A 19,390-nucleotide genomic window follows, 5' to 3' on the forward strand; every position below is an offset into this window, starting at 1 on the left:
ACATTGGCCAACCCACAGTTGTATATTATCAATGGTAATTAACACAGCTTCATTCCACTGCACTTCCCCGCCCCCACTTTTTTTCTTATGTTTTTAACAAACATTACAACCTTTTACAAATAAATTTTTCATACAGTCCTCTAGAATTCCTCTACACTACATAGCACTTCCTCCATGAATAAATTGCTGTCCCTCAACCAACCTCCCCCAGGACCCTTGTGTAGCTGGGAATGGTAAAGGCAGTGATGACATGAGCTGAGAAGGACACCTCCTCCTTCCTACTGCTGGGCCACATACACACTGCTGGCCCACCTCTGGGCAGGGACCAAGGGGAAGCGACCCCAGGGGCTGGCTAAGTAGTGCTGTGCAGGCCATAAAGCTGCATGGCATTTTCACCAGCAGATCATGCCGCTATCATTTGGCACCATGTATATTTGGAAGGGTGTGAAAACTGTGTATCATGTCACTCTTCACAAGCCCAGAGGCAAGCAATATACATCCAGCTGCCTCCAAGCATCCCAGGCAAGGACTCATTTAGGCTGCACTTCTGTTTGAAAACAGCCTGGGGCTGTCCTTCAGTGTATCTGTCTTCGGCAGCTGGTGGCTAATTCAATATGAATCTGCACTGCTTGTGTTTCGGATGGAAGCGAGACAACATTTTGCCTTTTGCTTACTGCAAGTAGAGGCAGCTTTCTATTACTTCACACTGTTATTTTATTATCCCAAAGTGCTGCAGGCACATTATAGGACATGGAGAATTAATGAGTCCTGAACTGAGGAAGTGGCAGTCTATGTACAGGCAGGACATGAAAAATGAGACAAGAGGAAAAATAAAAAGATAGGGAGTGAGAAAGGAGGAGACGACAGAGTGCTTGGAGACTAATTGCACAGACACATTTTAATAGGCTTTAGAATTGTATTGGGGTTTTTTTTGTAATTCTAATATGGTTCAAGCTAATATTTAATTCATGTTTGTTGCACAACTGGCATACACAGAATTAAAAAAAGGATAATTAAACTCAAAGGCTTATGTCAACCTCAGATGCCGAATTGAGGACTGTACCCTCCCTAAGCTCCCTCTATAATGAAAAAAACCCCTGAGGTCTGAAGTGGGCCTCTCTCTAGCTGTTGTCTAGAGATGCAGCCTACAGAAACCACATTCCTAATGCAGGACTCTCGGCTACATGCCTCAAACTAAATGGGATGAATATGAGTCTCTCTACGTGCTCTGAGGGCCAACCTAAAACACCTTTTGTCCTCCCTCTGACTACTTTCTTTCTTAGAATTTCTTTGTCTTGAATCTAGTCCTTAAGAACAAAAACAACAGTGTTAGGAAAATCCTTAACATTTTCAAAACATTAGCGCAAAAGATTCAGATTCATGACACGCTCTGGTAAGTGGTTTATAAAATATATATTTTTTTCCTTGTAGTCAGCTATTTAGGATACTAAATTCTGAAGTTTCTGTAAGTCTTCTAAGCTTTTTAGACTAGTATATACAACGAATATTCCCTTTGACAAGATCATGCATTAGAAAAAATAAGTACCGAAATAAACATCTCCTGTAGATTCTCTGGACATCAAGCAACTTTATTCCTTCCCATGCTTTCCATCCCTGTTTTCAACATCCCCGAGTATCAGCTGTTATCAGTTCCCTTGGAAGAGGTTTTCCCCATTAGGATAACTCAAGAGTAAAGCACTCATGGGCTTTAATGGTGACAGACTGAGGCCATACTGGGGCTTAGAGTTTCCAGACCAATTACATGGTCTTGCAGCAAGCTATTTCCTCTGATAGATATTATATTATAGATAAAAGGAAAGAGACATTCAGGACAGAAACTGAACAAATGGAGGACTGTTCCCTTTATAGGCACATAATGAAGAAAAAAATGATCAAAAAGGGTACTGAAGCAGTTGGAGGTACTGAAAAGGAAGGCTCATTGCTCAGTCAAAAGGCACACCAGTCTGCAAAGAATTTGTGCTCAATGGTCAGCCCACCAGCAAAGAGAAGCTGTGAAGATGTCAAGAGACATTAAAATAGGAATGTAGAAGCTTGAGATAAATGTGGGACCTCGATTCCCATTAGCACTGTTGAAGAATCAAGACGGTGTGTTACCAGACATCATAAGACCATCAGAAGCACAAAAGATCCTGAGCAATCCTCTGAGATCAGCATGCGCTATACTCATTGCTGATGGGTAATGCAGAGCCTCAAAATACCCAGGACAGGGAAATAGCCCACGGAATACCAGTAAGTAGCTGCTAGTGCGACTTGCAGTTACTGAATACAGTATGTAAGGACACTAAACCTGTTTCTTTGGGTAAGCTACGTTACATCTCTGAATCACACAACCAATGTAGCTACACCAGCGTCGCACTGTGCTTGGGTTACTTTGGCACGCTGATCAGCCATGGCACAGCATCACGATAACATAGCTACAGCAGTGATTTCTACAGTAATAAACAAATACGCTAAAGAGAACTGTCTGGGAGCAAGGCCAACTGCCATGAAACAGTCTGCACCTGTACCATTAAAACATCTTGCATTCCAAAACACGCTGGCAAGTGGTCTACTGGGAACGGTCCCTGGGCCACAGTAATGTGGTAAAACAAGTCCCCTGGCCCACGGTAAAACACACCCAAGAACCACATGGCAAACAGCTAGATGGCCCCACCCAAACTGATGCCATCAGCCATTTAAGTATTCAACAATATGGACAACAGTGCTCAGGGACACCCCCATATGCTGTTTAATGCACTGGCATGGCTGTAACTAGGGTTTCTTAGCCAGACAGCACCTCCACAAGGCAGTCTGCTGTGTAAAATGAACACACATCTCTCAAGTTAGTCTAACACAATACTACACCACGATATGCCCAAGGTCTCCATTGCCAGGACCCTGCCCCCACCCCAAAAAATGAAATCGTGTAAAGTTTACTAGCTCTTCTGCTGTCTGCATCCTTCTGTTGTGTAAGACTGCCAGAATGGCACCTGCTGGATTCACTTTTCCCCTGCCTTCTCTACCCAGTGTTGTTTCAGATTTCATTGTTTTGTATTAAGAACTGTATTTAACAGCTTCTTTGCCTTCTCTCCCCTAGAAAGCACTCCACAGGGCACACAGAAGGATTTTATAGCAGCGTAAGCACAATGGGCGAGTCAGAAGATTTAGCTTTGTAGCTCTTTCCTGGGTTTCTTCTCACCAGACCCCGTGAGTCAGGTTACAGTCTGTTTCACTAATATCAGTCTAATGCAAAACCATTACCTTCACGGTACTTCTATTTGTGTAGTCAAGATGACTGCAGCGGAATAACTCAGTGCCACTTGTCTCAAAATGCCTTGCTCTGGATTTCTAGTGGAGCAATGGAGTCAGATGATGGATCCCCATCACGCACCTTGATAACTACTACACTCAGGACCTTATTGCCAACAGTAGTGTTTGAGGCCCCATGGGAGAGATATCACCATCATCATTCTTGTATAAGGATGAAAGGTTGTTTGTAATCTTCCAAAAAGCACCTGTTCAAGCAGGACCACAGGGCTGTAGTGAGCACACCTGCCTGCACATCCCGCTCACTACTCACTCTCAAAGCACTCCCCGGAGGGATGCATCAGGACTCAGGTGGCATGTACCTACCCATCCAAAGCCAGCGAGTTAATCACCCTCCTGAGGGCATGGCGCTCTCAACTAACAACAGGAGAAGCTAATTTATACCAAACGTCTAACCTTCACACAGTTAGCTGAGGTGACCCTCACTGCCTGCTGGGACCTAGTTGTCACAGGTGTCAGCACAGACCTCCTGGCCACTGGAATGTTTCAATCTTGCTTTCAGTGCCTAGTCCCAGTGCCATGTGCCGGCAGGCCTGCCTACCCTGAAGTTCCACCAAACCCTGAAGTTCAACAACAAACACCAAGTAAATCTGGTTACAAATGGTGCCTCAACCCCAGTTGGTGACAAATAGCTCAACTTTATGTTATCTGAATGTCAAATCAGAGACAAGCTCTCTACCTTGACACATCTGGAATGATGGATATATAGGAAGTGAAAGTCCCAGAAAAAAAAAAAAAAAAAAAGAACCCCCAAGGTAAAAATAGGCCTTAAAATAGGTTTCAGCAGCAGTGAGTGATATGTATTTCTGAGAGTTTCTCATAGATCGATGAAATATGTGACAAGAGGCTGACATGTCATATTGAAGAACAACCATACAAATGACACAGTCATAAGTGTTGAATCCCTTTAAGCCAGAAACGTGTGACATGAAAGCAACTTCTCACCACAACAAACCATTTAGCTATTCATTCGATAATTTAGGCAACCCATCCGACCGAGGACACACATGAATTATGATATTCCTAAAACTTTTACCTTTAAGTGGGGTACACCGTCTTTTTTATGGGCTGCCTTGTCTCTTGTTAACAACTGTATTTTCTGCTTAGGAATCTCACACATTTTACAGAACTGCAGCAAGTAGAGAAAGGGGGGTTTTATCTGCTTAACAGATTACTTAACAGAGGCTCAAATAATTTGTGTTTTGGCCAGGATCACACATGCAGCTAGTGAGAGCCACAAGGAAAACCAACAAACAAGTATAGCACAGTCAAAAAATTAACATAACTTCTGAAAAATTAATTTGAGGGACAGCATCACCAGAGAAAATGTAAAGGGGGAAACAACCCCCCTGAATAATAACAAACAAGACAGTAATGGATTTTTCTAAAAGTACGGTAAAAATAGCTGCTGTATGGTACAGTGTCCTAAGCTTCAAATATCTTTTCTTTTTCTGTTTTACAATGGATTTCTCTATATATCGTTGAACTGTTCCTTCACAGTCGCCTGCTACCAAAGAAACACTATAATTTTCCTTCTACCTAAAATTCATCAAACACTCAGCAATTAACTACTAATTAATTCAGTTTACATCATCAATATTTAGATTTTAAACTTATATGGAAAAAAACCCCCTTGTAGTTTGATAATGTCTCCCCACTTTCTCTTAAAATACTAATAAATTATTTGAAATATATAAGTGGAAAATTTGCAAATTCAAATAATTGAAGTTAAAAGTTATAACTCTTCAAAACTTTACATGACTTTTAAGTGAGGAAGGAGAAAACTAAGGGTTTAGGCAAACTTTGGTGCTATTAGTAAGCTAACGATGAAGGTGTGAACCCTTGAAGACGTGGGCTCTTACAGCTGTCTAAGGGAACAAGTGAAGTTCTGCTGGGAGTTGTCACATATATTGAAATATTCACTAATGCCAGCTGTCTCACTGAAGTGTTATGCTCAGTTAAGGCATATATGCTTGATAGATAGGAGACAGCATAGCAGTAATCCTTGAACACAGCTACAATGATCAAAAAAAAGTTTAGGAATAAAAAATTCAAGACTTTAGGTCTGAGAAACTACCTGTTTTCCACATTTGTCATGCGTCACTTGGGATATCAGTCCTGAATACAATGAATTCAGCTGATGCTTTGCCCTTAACATCAGTGGCAGCAATAATCTGTCTCATTGCTTAAAAATTAAATGCCTAAAAACTTCTAAAATTGTCTTAGTTTGTCTTTTTGGGTGTTTTAGCCCCAAAAATCTTTGCTTTGCTATTCAGAGTAAGGATAGTGAAATAGCAAGCATTTGCATGGCTTGTAAAACCAATAAAACTTGAAAATGAACATTTCTACAACTCATTTTAAGTAACTTAGTATTAAATTCTGTATTTTTTTGCTTTCTTTACAATTTGTCTACAGTTCTTTAAACATACCTATTTGTCCTCCCTTCAATATCTTTCCACCTCTTGTTTTTCCCTCTGTTTGCTTTCTTATCAAAGACCAAAGAAAGATCATTTTCTTCTTCCTAAAATCTCAGGTTTTATAGCACAAATCCACTACTAAAATTATTACCAGAGAAAGCTCTCTGTCTCCCATACTTCTGGGCTAAAAGGTTTCAGCAGCAGATGAAATAAGTTTTTTATTTACTGATAAGCCCAAAAATACGTTTCCTGAGAAGATACAATTTGTACAGGGAAAGTCTCTCAGACCAAGGATGGTCAAACTATTTCAAATCTCATTAATAAATAGTATAAATTAATTGGCTTATATGTTCTGCTCCCTTTATTTAGGAACTTGACAACACCAGCTCAATCCATTCTGATTGGATTCAGGAGCTTGAAATACACTGTTTTTGTTTAGCAGCCTCTTTGCCAACCCTATTTACTGAGGCAAATACAGAGAGAGTAACATATTTTCCAACAGATTAGGAAAATTAAGTCTTCAAACTGTAACTGATCTTGCCTGTAGCACAGAATTTTGCCTGCTTTTGTAGCTGGAAGCTGCAGCAAAACCTTAAGGAACATATGCCCCATCGAGTACTGTATGTATTTGATTAGGTAGCTGCTATAAGCAGCTTCAGCGGTACAGGCTCCATATAAGAGCTCACACATCATTACATACGATCATCAAGATGTCAAAGGCTTGCAGCGCTTGGATTTACCACAGTCACTATCCACTATTGCTCCCTGTGTAACAGAAAAGGAACCACTTGGTGTAAAACTGTAACTGAATTACTCTTACAGTTGTCTCCATGCTTTCAGAGGATGACAGTTGAACTTCAAAACAGTTACTTTTTTTTTCTTCTTTATTTACTGTTGAGTAATCGGAGAATCGAGAAAACAGCTCAGTTTAGCTATGATGAGACTACAAGACAAAGCAAAAAGCAGATCTTCTTGTAAGAGGGAAAAGCAAGTGCTGTGAACAGTTGGTTTGGTGAGAAAGCTGAAATATAAACATTGTGAAAGAGACATACGCAACGTGTTTATCAGACTAAAATAGCTGCTAAACAGAACTAAAAATAATAATTGAAATGCAGAGACCCATTGCTTTTCAAAATAAACTTCGGTGCAAAGCACTGTAGTTATTAATTGCCATATGTCATTGTTCAGATTCCTCAGACAGACTCTCCCACTAACCTACGCTCTCCAGTGTCAAGTCTGGGACAGAGATGCTTCATAAAATCATCAGCTTTGGCACTTCATTGACACTGGACACAGGCAGCTGTCATGCTGGTCACTGAGGTCCAAAGGCTAATGTCACCAGTTGGGGTCAAATCCTTCCAAGTGTCCCTCCCAAGGAAACCCCTTTTTCTATTCTAGATAAACACAGCAAATTAAGAGTGACTTGACAAGGAGTTTTTGAGCTTTGAACCGGTCGTGAATCCACTGGTTATTTTGTTTTCCTTTTATCTACGTTCCCCAAAGAAGACTAAAACCCTGTTTTCCCAATATCTGGAAAGGAGGCCTGGATTTTTTTCCTTCAAGCTCATGTCACATCAAATATTTTCAAACTTTAATCGTTAGGTGTGCCCACAATACAAAGTGATGGAAAATGTCCTTAACTTCTCAGACCACAGAAGAGATAAAAAAAGTAATTTTAATTAATATCTGGATGCATGAAAAAGACTACCATATTCCATTTCCATCTCTTTTAAAATTTCTAATAATGCTACTTCAGTTTTGGTGCTGTGGCCCTGATACCACTTTGCAAAGAAGAATTAGCATTACAATTTTGCCACAGTCAGACTAGAGACCAAAGGAGATACACCAGACAAGGAGCTGGGAGGAAAACAATTGGGAAAGCAGGAGGGAGGAGAATGAAGACCTAGGAAAGAAGAGTGTTTACAGGAGTGGGCAACCTCCTTTTGCCCTTCTGGAGCCAGAGAAGGAGCAAAGGCTCCCTGTCGTTCCCAACAAGATGCCACAGCAGCAACGTGTAGGCTGGGCTGGAAAACACTTCACTCTCTTTCCCGCAGAGAGGGGCTGAAGGTGGGAGCTGAATGGGGGATCCCATGGATCATCCCTGCAGCTCCATGATCTGAAGAGAAGTCATCCATTCAACTAATGAACACAGTCCATGCCTCGCAGTGGGGTTATGAAGTCAGAAAATAAAGTCATTCTCCTTGACTTTGGTATGACACAAGCTGGACAACTACTAGCAAACTTTATGGCACTTCCCAGGTCAGCCCTGCCAGCACCGTGCCAACAGCGACCCATTTCAGGGTGCCTAAAAATCTAACCTGCTTTTGCGGGTGGCTCTCTGACAGTCCAAGGAGCCAGCTCCACCTGCCTGATGCTGTCCACCGGTGTCACTGCCACAGGGACAGTACAGGTAGCTGGGCATGCTTCCAGACCATCCTGGACACAAGTTATCCTGGGATACAGGGATGATGCGGCACCAAGCCCTGACTAATGCTGTCTACAGCCCGTCCAGCCCCGCGCTGGGCCCCACCGCTGAGGCAGCACAACGTGCTTCGGAGCTCAAACTTACAGCCCCCGGCCAGGGTCTCTTAGTATCTTCCTCCCCGCACGGCGGAGGAGGATGATGGGGAGCCTTCCCCCGCTCAGCCCGGAGGAGCAGGTAAAGGCGGCGGGGCGCTCCGAGCGCGGTGCCGCCGCTCGCGCCCGCCCGGGCCCCCAGCCCGGCGGGAGGGGGAAGGGGCACCCGGCGCTGAGCGGGGTGCCGAGCGGGGGGCTCCCCAGGGTGCAGGGCCGGCAGCCGCAGGCAGGCTCTGCCCAGGGCACGGAGCCGCCCCAGCCCCAGCCCCGCCGCTGCCGGGACGCGCTCGGCGGCGGCCGCCGGCAACAAGTGCAGCCCCTGGGGCCCGGGGGCGGCTTCGCCCCCAGCGCCGGCGCGGCCCGGGGGGGCGGTAAGGGCCCCCCGCCACTCACCCGCCCGTCTCGGCTCCCGAGTCCACGCAGTCGTCCTCGCCGCCGGGCGGCTTCTCCATGGCGGCGGCGGGGCTCCACGGCCGCCCTCCCGCGGGGGAGCGGCGGCTGCCGCGACCTGCCTCTGCCGCTGCCGCTCCGCCGTGTGCGACAGGCAGCGGCTGCCGCCCGGCCCGCCCCGGCCCGCCTGCCCGGGGCTCGGAGCCGCTCCCCCGCCCGGCCTCCCCCCCCCCACCGTGGCGGGCGCCGGGCCCCCCTTCCCCTCTCCCGCCGCCCCGCGCCGGGGCAGCCCGCTGGGAGGGGCAGGGGCCGCCGGTCCCCTCCGGCTACCCCCGGCCCGCAGGGGACACCTTTCCTCCGCGCTCGCCGGCGGGCCGCCGTGGTGGGGGGCTCCTGTCTTAGAAACTACTTCAGCACCTTCAGTGTATCACTTTTGGGTTTCCAGCAGGAAGAAGGGCTGGAAGGTGCGGTGCCCCATATCCAGTGAACGTTACGAGAGCCTGCTGGAGGGACATCCTCACTCTCCACCTGGCTTTGGAGTATCCGCTATTACAGCCCTGTGGTCTCCCTTAGCGCTGCTTGGCACTTGCTCATTACACCGAACACGATTATTTTGAAACTGCACACAGAAGCGGGTAGGGTATGGTTTCCCAGCCCCCTGAGAATTTCTGTAACGATGACAAAAACCGATGTGATGCAAAAAGAGCATTTTGAATGCTGCCTGTGAAGAAATGCTGATGTAGGGAAACCTACTGGTAGCGGGGCAGTCGTGTTCAGTAAGATGAGAGTGCAGGGAAAAGTTGTGGGCTAGCTCCTGTACGTTGCACGTGGCAGGTGTGTCTGACTGGTTTGGATTTGGAGGTGAACACCTCTCCATTGCCTACATAAATGCAGATATTCGCTCACGTAAGTCTGAACCGAGATCTCACTTTGCTAAAAAATAAAAGATAAAAGTCAGTCTTTCCTTTATCCACTTGGTCATTCAGGCTGTGGTGGGTTACAAGAGGAGAGGGCAGCACTGATATGTTGTTAGCTTGTGCCTCTGAGCTGGCAGACCAGCTCTCTGTCTCTTCTGGATCTGGTTCAGGCACAAAACTGCAATGTGTTCTCTGTTCCCTACAATCTAGGTACTGTGGGACAATTTAAAAAAATAAATCTACCACAGAACTGGGGAACCTCTTCCATTAATATTTTATGGCAAATGTGATCTTTGATGAATTGGAATTTTCTCTTCAAAAATCTCTACCAACTACCAAGTTTCTACCAGCTGCAGGAGATGGCCACTTGTAGAAAGTGATCAGAAGTGAAAAAAAAAGGTTGTGGTTTGTTTGTTTGGTTTTTTTTAATATTTTCTTTCATTATCTGTGCCTTACAAGAAAGAAGAAAAATAGAGAAAATCTCAACATTTGAGACATAAAATAGAGAAAACCATAAAAATATACTGCACAAGACAATCTTACACTGGCATAAAACCTGCTAAACTGGTTTAGCTTGCCACCAACACTTTTTTAGGTAGTCTACATTGCATGGCATTGACGTCCTTCATTTCAGGATACCCATGCTTGCCAGACAGTAGTACAGCTGTGTATAGCAGCACAAATTCATAGTAACATCTAACGTTGTTTAAGAGGCTTATGCTGGGTGTAGCTCATGCCACTGTTGTCTCCAATAGTATATGGCTCTGGTTCTCTAAAATAAGCTGGATGTAGGCAGGACTGCTGTGAAATCAAAAGAAAGGAGAGAACACCTTGGGAGGAGCTGTCAGGGTGGCGTTAGCATACTGTAGGAACATCGAGCAGGCACCAAACACAGAAATGCTTATTGTGAAACCAGTGAATTCCTGCTGCTCTACCATGGAAAGACACCGGGCTTGCATGCAGTCCTGCAGCTGCTCAGCATCACAGGTCAGTCCACTGTGTGTCTTCAATGATCTTCAGAAGAAATTTGCAGACTTTACTATTCATCAAGAATTGGGAAAAAAAAATCATTGGATAGGAAAGCTGGTATTTAATCTGTTTTGAATATCTAGCTAGGTTTGCATGGGTGTCATTTTGAAAGCAGATTTTTCAGTTTATGTTGAAGATTTCACATAGACATTCTCACAAATCTAAGGCTTTAGGTATCGAATAAACCCCTTTAATACCAATCCTTCTTCCATCTTTCCCCCAGCAAATTACTAAAAGCTAGTTTAGATGAAATGCTATAAAAAGTACTCTATAGAACGGAACAGTCCTATACAGACACCTACACAGCAGTTCAGAACGTACAGAAACAAACTCTTCTATCCTTTGTAACTGGTAAACTGCCATCCAAACCATTTACTCACAAAATGAAATGCATACCATTTCTTTTAGGACTGGAACCAAAATGCTGAGCCTGGCTGTGAAAGGAACCGTGGCATGAGCTGGTTCTCTGCTGCTAATATTTGAATCGTCTTCCTCAGGTAAGAGGCATTAATGTGCTTTCAGACATGGTGTGTCATTAAGAGATTTGCCCAAGGCTAGAGAGAGGCAAATCTGAGACAATGATTCAGTATGTCCTTATTCCCAGCTTGGGCCTCTGTTTTGGGTAAATATTTATTCTCCATTGACAGCCACAGCCATGGAGGACCCTGAGCCCCCCAGAGGAGGTATCAGCAGTCTGTGTTACCAGACCTTGCTGTCTCTCTGATTCTTAGTCTACACACATGCATTTATTTAGTTACTGCAGTTGTGCTTAAACGCAGGTCACTTCTATTTGCTTTTAAGTGTGATTTCAAAGTGAAATAAATTGACTCTAGCCACTGTTGAACTGATTTAAGATGTAACCAAACCTCCTTAACTATTTAGAAATAGGTTTAGTTAAATTGATACATTTCTGTACGTACAGTTTTAGGTGGTCAGCTAATAGATCTTTTCCATCTCTGACTTTTATTATTCTAGTTAGTTATGTTTAAGCACTGGCATATGAGAGGATCTGGAATAGATTTTATGCCGCATTTAAGATTAATTTATTCCATCTGTCTGAGGGAGGGAAAAAAGAAACATTTGAAGGAAATATATAATTAAGATAGTAAGTAAAGCTACCACAAACTCTAGGCTCTTATTTATCTATTTGCCTCATTTAACTCTGTTTTAATATGGTCTTTCACATAATTATGGTGGAAAGGAGACTCCTCTTTATTAAATTCCAAGCATTTCAGAGATCTTAATGAATGAGGTGTTAAGTCCTGGCCTTTACTTAGGTTTTCTCTGTAACCCGTGCTTCACATTGGCTCCTCTGTAGGTTTCATTGAAAAGAGAAGTTAAGTTTCAATTATTTTCTTGTACTTATGAGGCTGTGATATCAGTTTAAAGATGAGGATAATAGTGAAAATATTCCTAGGTTAAGTTTCCTCAAATTTCAGTCCTTTCATTACAGAACATTTAATAGGAGTGGTCACAAAAACTCAGATACAAAAGTATCAGGAGACATCTTCAAAGATGCTAAAAAGGTAAAGCACTCTTGTCAAAACCAAACACCAAAGACATGAAATTAATGCTAGTTCTGCAGAAATTTCTCTTGCCTCTAGTTGCCTAGGGCCAGATCTAAATTAGAACTTAAGGTACTTAAAAGAGGATGTAAAGCCAATTTTTATGGCTCTGTTCAAATCTGTTATCATGATAAATCCTACACAATGACTAAAGAGAATGTGTCTACCTTCCAAAGGAAACTTTCAATGTACCTGGTGCTGTATGTCCAGATTGTACAAGGTTCACTGTTCTAGCTTGTATCAGCAAAGTGAGGCATCACCTAACTACAGCCTCCAGCTGCTACAACCTCTGCCCTCACAGAAGCAAATGCAGGCAGCAGAACCTCCTCCTCATCCCTCACATAATGGTCCTAGTAACTGAGAACACGGTGCAGGAGAGCGGTAGCTGCAGCCTTGAGCTGAAGAAAGGCAGAGTAGAAAGCTGAAAGATAAAGTACATCAGATCATACGTGTACTAAAACAGAAGAGGAAGCAAAAGCATCAATTTCCCTAATGAATCCACACCTGGATTCAAATTTCAATCTCTTTTCTGCCCCCAGAGTTCTGCCTGCTGGGATATCATCTTTCCTGCACCAGCCGGGAGGATGGAACGCAAGCGGAAGAGCGTGCGTCTGGATTTGCAGCCCAAAGAGAAGTGAGTGAAAAGAAGTGGCTCTTTTGTTCATTGCTCCATGTGACTGTCCTACCGATTCCGGTATCACTTATGGGATATTTCTAGCTTCTCCCCTATCTTTCTTTCTATACAGTGGCAGAACTTCACTGTCAGGTAGAGAGAGAGGAGAAAAATGTGTCCCTTTTCATGTAACTGAAATTCTGGTGATAAGGGTGCTCTGCTGGGGAAAAAAAGCACTTGATTCTGTTCTTTCCTTGCAGCATTTTGGATCTCTCCCTTTTTCTGTGCAATTCCCAAAGAAAAGGGGACAGATGCCACTGCAGTTCCTTCTGGCATTATACTATAAATTAGAGTCCTCCTAGTTTTTGAGAGACAGACCAAGAACCTAGCTTAGCAGAGGGTTCAGTAGTGTAGATGAAGAAGTGACAAAGATGCTTAAGGATGGGATTTGTCGTTCCCAATTAAAACTTTTCAAAATGGACTATAATTGTGCTGTCTCCATTCTCTGCTACCTGACTTTAAAGGCAGAATCTCGCCCCTAATAAGGGGTTCTGGATCCTATTCCTGGCACTTTCCATCCCAGTCTAGGTGTTGCAGTGATGAACTTCTCAGTTTACAGGATCTGGCATTTATAGAAAAGGTTTTCTCCTTTAGTGGTCCCGGTGGAAATTAGCACTCTGCAGGTCAAGACTATTAACATTCACTACTGGACTTAAGACACTGGATTGCAGATTTAAAAACAATGGAGGCAATTGCAGTTTTGGAAGGAGGTGGAAAGTTACGGCTTGGCATGTGGTTCAGTCTTCATGCTAGGTCAGCCCTAAAAGGCTGACTTTCAGACTGGTAAATGTTGCCAAAATATTTGTGGCAGTTTCTCACATAGACTGTCGGGTTGTTGGGATTCTTAAGGGTTACAGTGAGGTCAGTTTCATTTGTGGTAGGTCTCAAGCCAGACACCCAACCTTCTAAAATTCTATAATTTTGAGGTAAAATACAACTATGCAATAAAAAGCTGTTTCTTCAAAGCACTGAGGCCAGGGTTTTCAGTGGAGTTTAAGGGATTTTGGTTCCCAGGTCCCACTCTTTTAAGTTTCATTTGAAAACCCTAGCACGCACACTCCTACAAAAGTTCATGGTACAATGCAGCAAATATGTATTTTATAAGCAAATTGCTCTTTTTTTTACTTGAATTCTAGTATATTAAATTTTTTATTGAAAACTTCTAGCACTCAGTAACAACTGCTATAAAAAGCTGAGTATTTGGAGTCCCTTTCTGTATCATCCTGAAGCCCAGAGCTCAATGGGAGTACAAGGGGGAGCAGAGCTGCACCCCACCTCTGTGCAAGCATCTGGTTGGAGGACTGACTAAGTTGGGCAGTGGAAAGTCTTTTTCAGGGGAAGCCGAGATGACTATCATGGACTTTAAGGAATTAATCTTGCCCTCACATTGCAAATGATCCTGTTCAGCCAGACCTTTTCAGTGGATGTAATCAGTGGCTTTGCTGCCTGTAGGTGCCAGGATCAGCAATCCAGGCTTGGACCTTGGGGCAGTGGCTCTGTGCCAAGCAATAATGCGTCAGCCTCCAGGCTCTGAGTGGACTGATAAGTACTGACATCCTAGGTAATGTATAAGAGATGAGCCTTTGCTCCAAACCTTGACCCAGCCCTCACTGGTGTGAGGAAACCTAGAAGAGCTTAGCACCAGTTTGGACAGCCCTGAATGTAGAAAGCCTGGTGTACAAGGGCTACGTGCCACAGATGTTTGAAGAGATGTAGAGGTCATGCAGGTGAATTCCCCTTTTTCTGGTCACCAGCGACTGGTATTACACTGCACATCTCCTTTGGTGTCCTGTAAGAGAGAGTGCATGAGCACAAGCCAAACAAGGCCACCTGGGCCTCCATCTGGGACTGGAGAGGTGCTTTCAAGATCTCAGTGGCTGAATATAGACCTACAAATGTGCACATATTTCCAGGTACTCTTGGCCTGCTTGGCCAGAGGCTACTCTGATCTCTGCTGGCTGATGGATGGAGAATGTAATCTTCTTCTGTGGACTTGCTGAGTTGGGGAGGCAAGGCTTGAGACAGAATGTGTGTTAGGTGATGCTCAAGTGTTTGCTTGATTTCTCCCTTGATGGAAATGTTAAGAGTGTATTGGAACACATCCATTAAAGCACAGGGGAAATGTTTCAGTTGTCACGTTTAAAAGAGTGCCAGCAGGTGTCATGTGGTGCCACGTGTGTGAAAAGTTTACCGGGAAAGCGGGCAATGGACTTGGTGTCACTTTTACGAGGTCAGTGAGACAGTTCTGGCTTCTGGTGAGCATCCTAAGCCATTCACATATACTCGGTGAGCGATCATCGCATTCACAAAAGCACTCCTATGCTGGTAACCATGGCAACCCCTATTAAATAAAGTTTTTCATAAAATAGTGTGCTTTACAAGGCAGAGGAAACGTTATTTTCAAGGACCAGTCCTGTACCCACTGGCGTTCAAAGAGGAAGGATTAAATCCCTGTGGCAGCAGCAGTAAATATTATAGCAGCTTTCACATGTAGACTCTTCTGAAGGGGAAAATGGTCTTCAGGGGTTTTTTTCTCCTTTGCAGCTGGTTGTGACAGTAAAACATTTTACTCTGGAAAGCAGCTACATTTAAAGCACTGTTGGATCTCCAAGGGAGATTCTATTTCTTAATTGTTCTACCACATTTTAAAAAATCCAGTTTTGAATTACCTGTGATATAAATTTTTAATCGTAAGATTGACAGTCAGGTAGTCCTATTAGGTTTAAATGGTTTTACTAAACCTCTTCATCCAGTAGTTGTGAATTTTAGCAACTGTTTTATCAAGCGAACAGCAGGAATGCCTGTTCTATGCATAATCTAAGCCATGGTAAACATAGTGAAGTAGATCACAGAAATAAAAATTAAATAATTTTTGCTAGAAGATATTTGATTCTGTTTCCACTTCTGAGATCTGTAAACAAGAGTAGATTTACTGGTGTAGAGGGAGTTGTTAAAGTCCCATTTACTCTGGCCGCTGTAGGGGCTCCTGTGTCCGGTGGCTTTGTACAGCCTTCCTTCCCCCTCCCTCGTTAGATTGAGGCTACAACTACTCCTTTCACTGATATGGTGAGACAAATGTTAAAATATCCCTTCTGTCACGTTGGGAGCAACCTTGTATGTACGATGTCTCTACCTGTGCTGAGAATGCTAGGAGGGAATGACTGCCAGTGAATTGTGAGTCAAGAGTGTTTTGCTTCAGAGGCATCAGTGCTGGTATCAGCATGGGGAGAGGCAGGTGCGAGAGAAATCGTACTTGATATAAATGTGCACTTCTATTAAAAACTGGCAAGGAATGAAAGCAGAGCCTTATACAGGAACCACAGGAAGAACATCACTGGGACTTCAAAGGAGGAGAAACACTGTACCCCAACGTATGGGCCGGGCAGTTCTTTAATGTCCTCTCACAGCAGGCAAATCACTGAAAGAATGTAAAGCATGTCAGTTTTCTGGTTGATCCATCTGTACCAGGGTGGCCCTTTCTGAGAGCTTATGGATCAAATTAAAGGTCTCAACTAAACCTGCAAACTGCATCATCCGATGACCTGCAGAACCAAGGTGTCTCATTCTTTTGCTAGCAGCAGAGCTCCTTAGCAGCAAACACTCGGCTAAAGTGAGGCTGCAAACCCTGACCTCCTCTCCTGTCCCTGACCGTGCATGTCCATGTCCTCATCTCCACACTGCCTGGAGAATTTGAAAGAGCTGGTCTGACTGAAAACCAGCCCAGCAAAAGAAAGAAGTGGTTTGTCTCCAACCAAATTATTTTCCTGGAGAGACTCACCTTCTGCTTGCACAAATGGCAGCAGCAAGACAACAGGGTGGGACAGAACAGCATGGCTGGCAGCGCATGGCTTCTCCAGGGCAGGGGACAGTGCTGCAGCAGCCCAGATGCAATGTAACTTCAGCTGCTGTTCTCATACTGCACTGAAAAAGTTGCAGAACTATCGCTGGGCTACATAAAAGGATGAAGGGCAGAAACTTGGCCCGAAAATCCATTAGCCAGGAAGGATTGTTAGGAAAAAAATTTGGATACTGTTTCTGTGGTCTGCAAGTTTTAACTGAAAATTACATAACCTCTTTTGGCTTGTATAAATCAACTTTAAAAAAATAGCTTTGATGTTTAAGAAGCTCAGACATGTAATAGCCGGCTCTGGCATTTTGCAAGAAGTTCATAAAATAGCTTAAGACCATTAGTACTTGTTGTTGTAAACTCATTCTGTAGCTTGGGAGCCATCTGCTTATCTCCGGAGTTTATTACCACCCATCTACCTTAGCATTTTGGATGGCTGCCCATCACTGGAGCGTGTGAGTGCCTTCCCTTCGAACAGCAGTGCCTCCTGGATTCCCTGGCTGCTCTGCAGTCTTCTTTTATTGGAGACAACTATTTATAAGAATAGTTGTACTAGGTTGTATCCAAGATCCATCTAGCCCTGTATCTGTCTCATCCAGTAGCCAAAAGCAGATGTTTCAGAAAAGCGTAAGGACAGGGCAAACTTCTAATGGTACTTCCCTGATTTATCTCATGATGCAAATTTGATAATTAAGAAGGCCAGGGATCCTAAGAGTATTTGAAGTGGATCAGAGCGTAGGTATGCTTAGACCAGCTCTGGTTGCGGTAACAGTTTGGCTAGGAGAATATGTGCCTGATTTTGTGAATACTACACATTTTAGTGGCATTCCAGTATCATCACCTAGCTAGTGATGGGGAAAAAACCTTAACGAAACAGGAGAGCTGTCTTGGCAGCAGTTACACTCTGATTTCATTCCCCCTGGAAAGCTGCACTGTGCAGGTGACAGAGCATCTAATGATTGTTGTCTTGAGCTCTGATATGCCTCACTCAGAGTTTTGTGATGTTGCAAAACTTCTTGGTCAATCTGCCAAGACCTCCACGCTGTGGCTGGCAGTGCTACTGGCTGGAGGTGGCTTCTAGTGATTTATAGGTATCATCCTGTACACAGATGGGTGGTTGTAGCCTTTCTGAATATGTCGGTTTGATTTGATGGGGGAAAATTTGCTCATTGCACCTCTTAGCTCCAGTGTATTTGATGCACGAACCAGAGCCCAGCTGCTTACAGGTGCAGGGAAGCCCAGCTGAATTTAAATATTCTGCCTGAAGGAAGAAGAAGGTCCTGTTTATGACAATAAGGCTGAAATGTATTTTATCTCCATCCTGCTACAGGACTTGACCTGAGCCCGCACAGCCCTGCCTAGTCCCAGTGGCCCTCTGCCTTGTTTCCCTTGGGCCACAGCTGGAATAATGGTACCAGTTTGGCTTCTCTCTTGTGGCAGAGGGGAGGAGGAGAAGGTCTAAATGCTCATTTCCTTCTTCCCCATTAATTTTACTCCTTCCATAAAATTCCACATGGCCAATCTGGTGAGCATACAGAGGCTGCATGACTCTGGGTGGCAGGGGTGCACTGCAGCAGGAAGTCCTGCACCCCAGAAGGATGCAGGAGCAAGCGAGCTGTATACAAACTGTAAAAACCCACCCCCACCAAGTCTCGAAGATGAAAGGAAAAGGCCTAACTGTTACTGTACCTGCTGTTATACCCACTGTAACAGACCTCTTGGGAAAACAGTCACTGCCATAGTATAACAGGTAAAATCTTTAAAGGGTGAACCTCGAAATAATTATGCAAATAAAAGCATTTACACTAGTAGTGAAGATCAGGTTTTGCAATGCAGATGGAAATGAAATAGAAAAAAATTCTTTCTAAACTTACTCTTTTTCTCTGCTGGTTGCTGGATTTCCCCCCAGACTTGGGCCCATGCAGCTCACTGGCAAATAGATCCTTTCAGAGCCCAGATGGGCGGTAAAAGGATGACTTGAGAAAAAGGTTTCCAAAAGCTATTCTCAAGGCACCTAACGTGTAGCAGCTAAAGGAAAGACAGTAACATGTGCGAGGCACTCTTAATCCAAATCCCAGTAATGGAGTTATACGATAGGCTGCAGCCTCTTGCCTCTTAATTTATAAAGGATCAAGTGGTATTAGAGCCAGTCAGCAATGCATCATAAAGTGCTCATCACAGCATGTCAGTGCGTAAAAAAATGCCACTCCACAGAGAACAGGGAATAAATTCATCATCTCCCCTTTAAGTAGCTATTCAAGGAAGCTGATCAGCATGTTCTTCTCTGCGAGTGAGGAATGCTGTTTATGCTCAAAGAAATAGTGTGTGACTTTCCTGCAACGGTTTAGATACGGATTCTGGGCAAAATCGAAATGCATGAAACCAGTGAAACAGTTATGTTTATTGTCTGAAAATGCACTGTTAATCTTAAATCTAAGGCAACGCTTTTCATTATTTTTATCTGTTCAGCAAATGGCACTACTGTGTAAAAAGGTTAAATTTCATTTTGAATATATACATCCTTTATGCCCTTATGTGTGTGTGCATGTTGACATTTCTGGGACTATTTACTTCAGCCTGTTACTACAGGCTATGTTATGGATCTACATAGTATTTTCGGAATATGCATTATGGACAGTATTCTGTGT

General features: G+C 43.8%; 1 protein-coding gene across 2 annotated transcripts in view; it reads right to left on the reverse strand.

Annotated features, from left to right (window-relative positions):
* Positions 1 to 18,780, reverse strand: part of FAM124A (family with sequence similarity 124 member A) — a 55,945-nt gene extending 37,165 nt beyond the window's left edge. Inside the window, exon 1 of one of the 2 annotated variants that reach the window (XM_027815902.2) lies at positions 18,617 to 18,780. In XM_027815902.2, the coding sequence (XP_027671703.1) occupies positions 18,617 to 18,663 (47 nt within the window). In that variant the 5' untranslated portion in view covers positions 18,664 to 18,780. Of the gene's footprint in view, positions 1 to 8,714; positions 8,842 to 18,616 lie in introns of those variants that run through there. The other variant, XM_055703194.1, reaches the window with a different exon arrangement.
* Positions 18,781 to 19,390: the final 610 nt, after the last annotated feature.

The sequence above is a fragment of the Falco cherrug genome, chromosome 2, assembly GCF_023634085.1.
Source record: "Falco cherrug isolate bFalChe1 chromosome 2, bFalChe1.pri, whole genome shotgun sequence".
NCBI classification, from domain to species: domain Eukaryota; kingdom Metazoa; phylum Chordata; class Aves; order Falconiformes; family Falconidae; genus Falco; species Falco cherrug.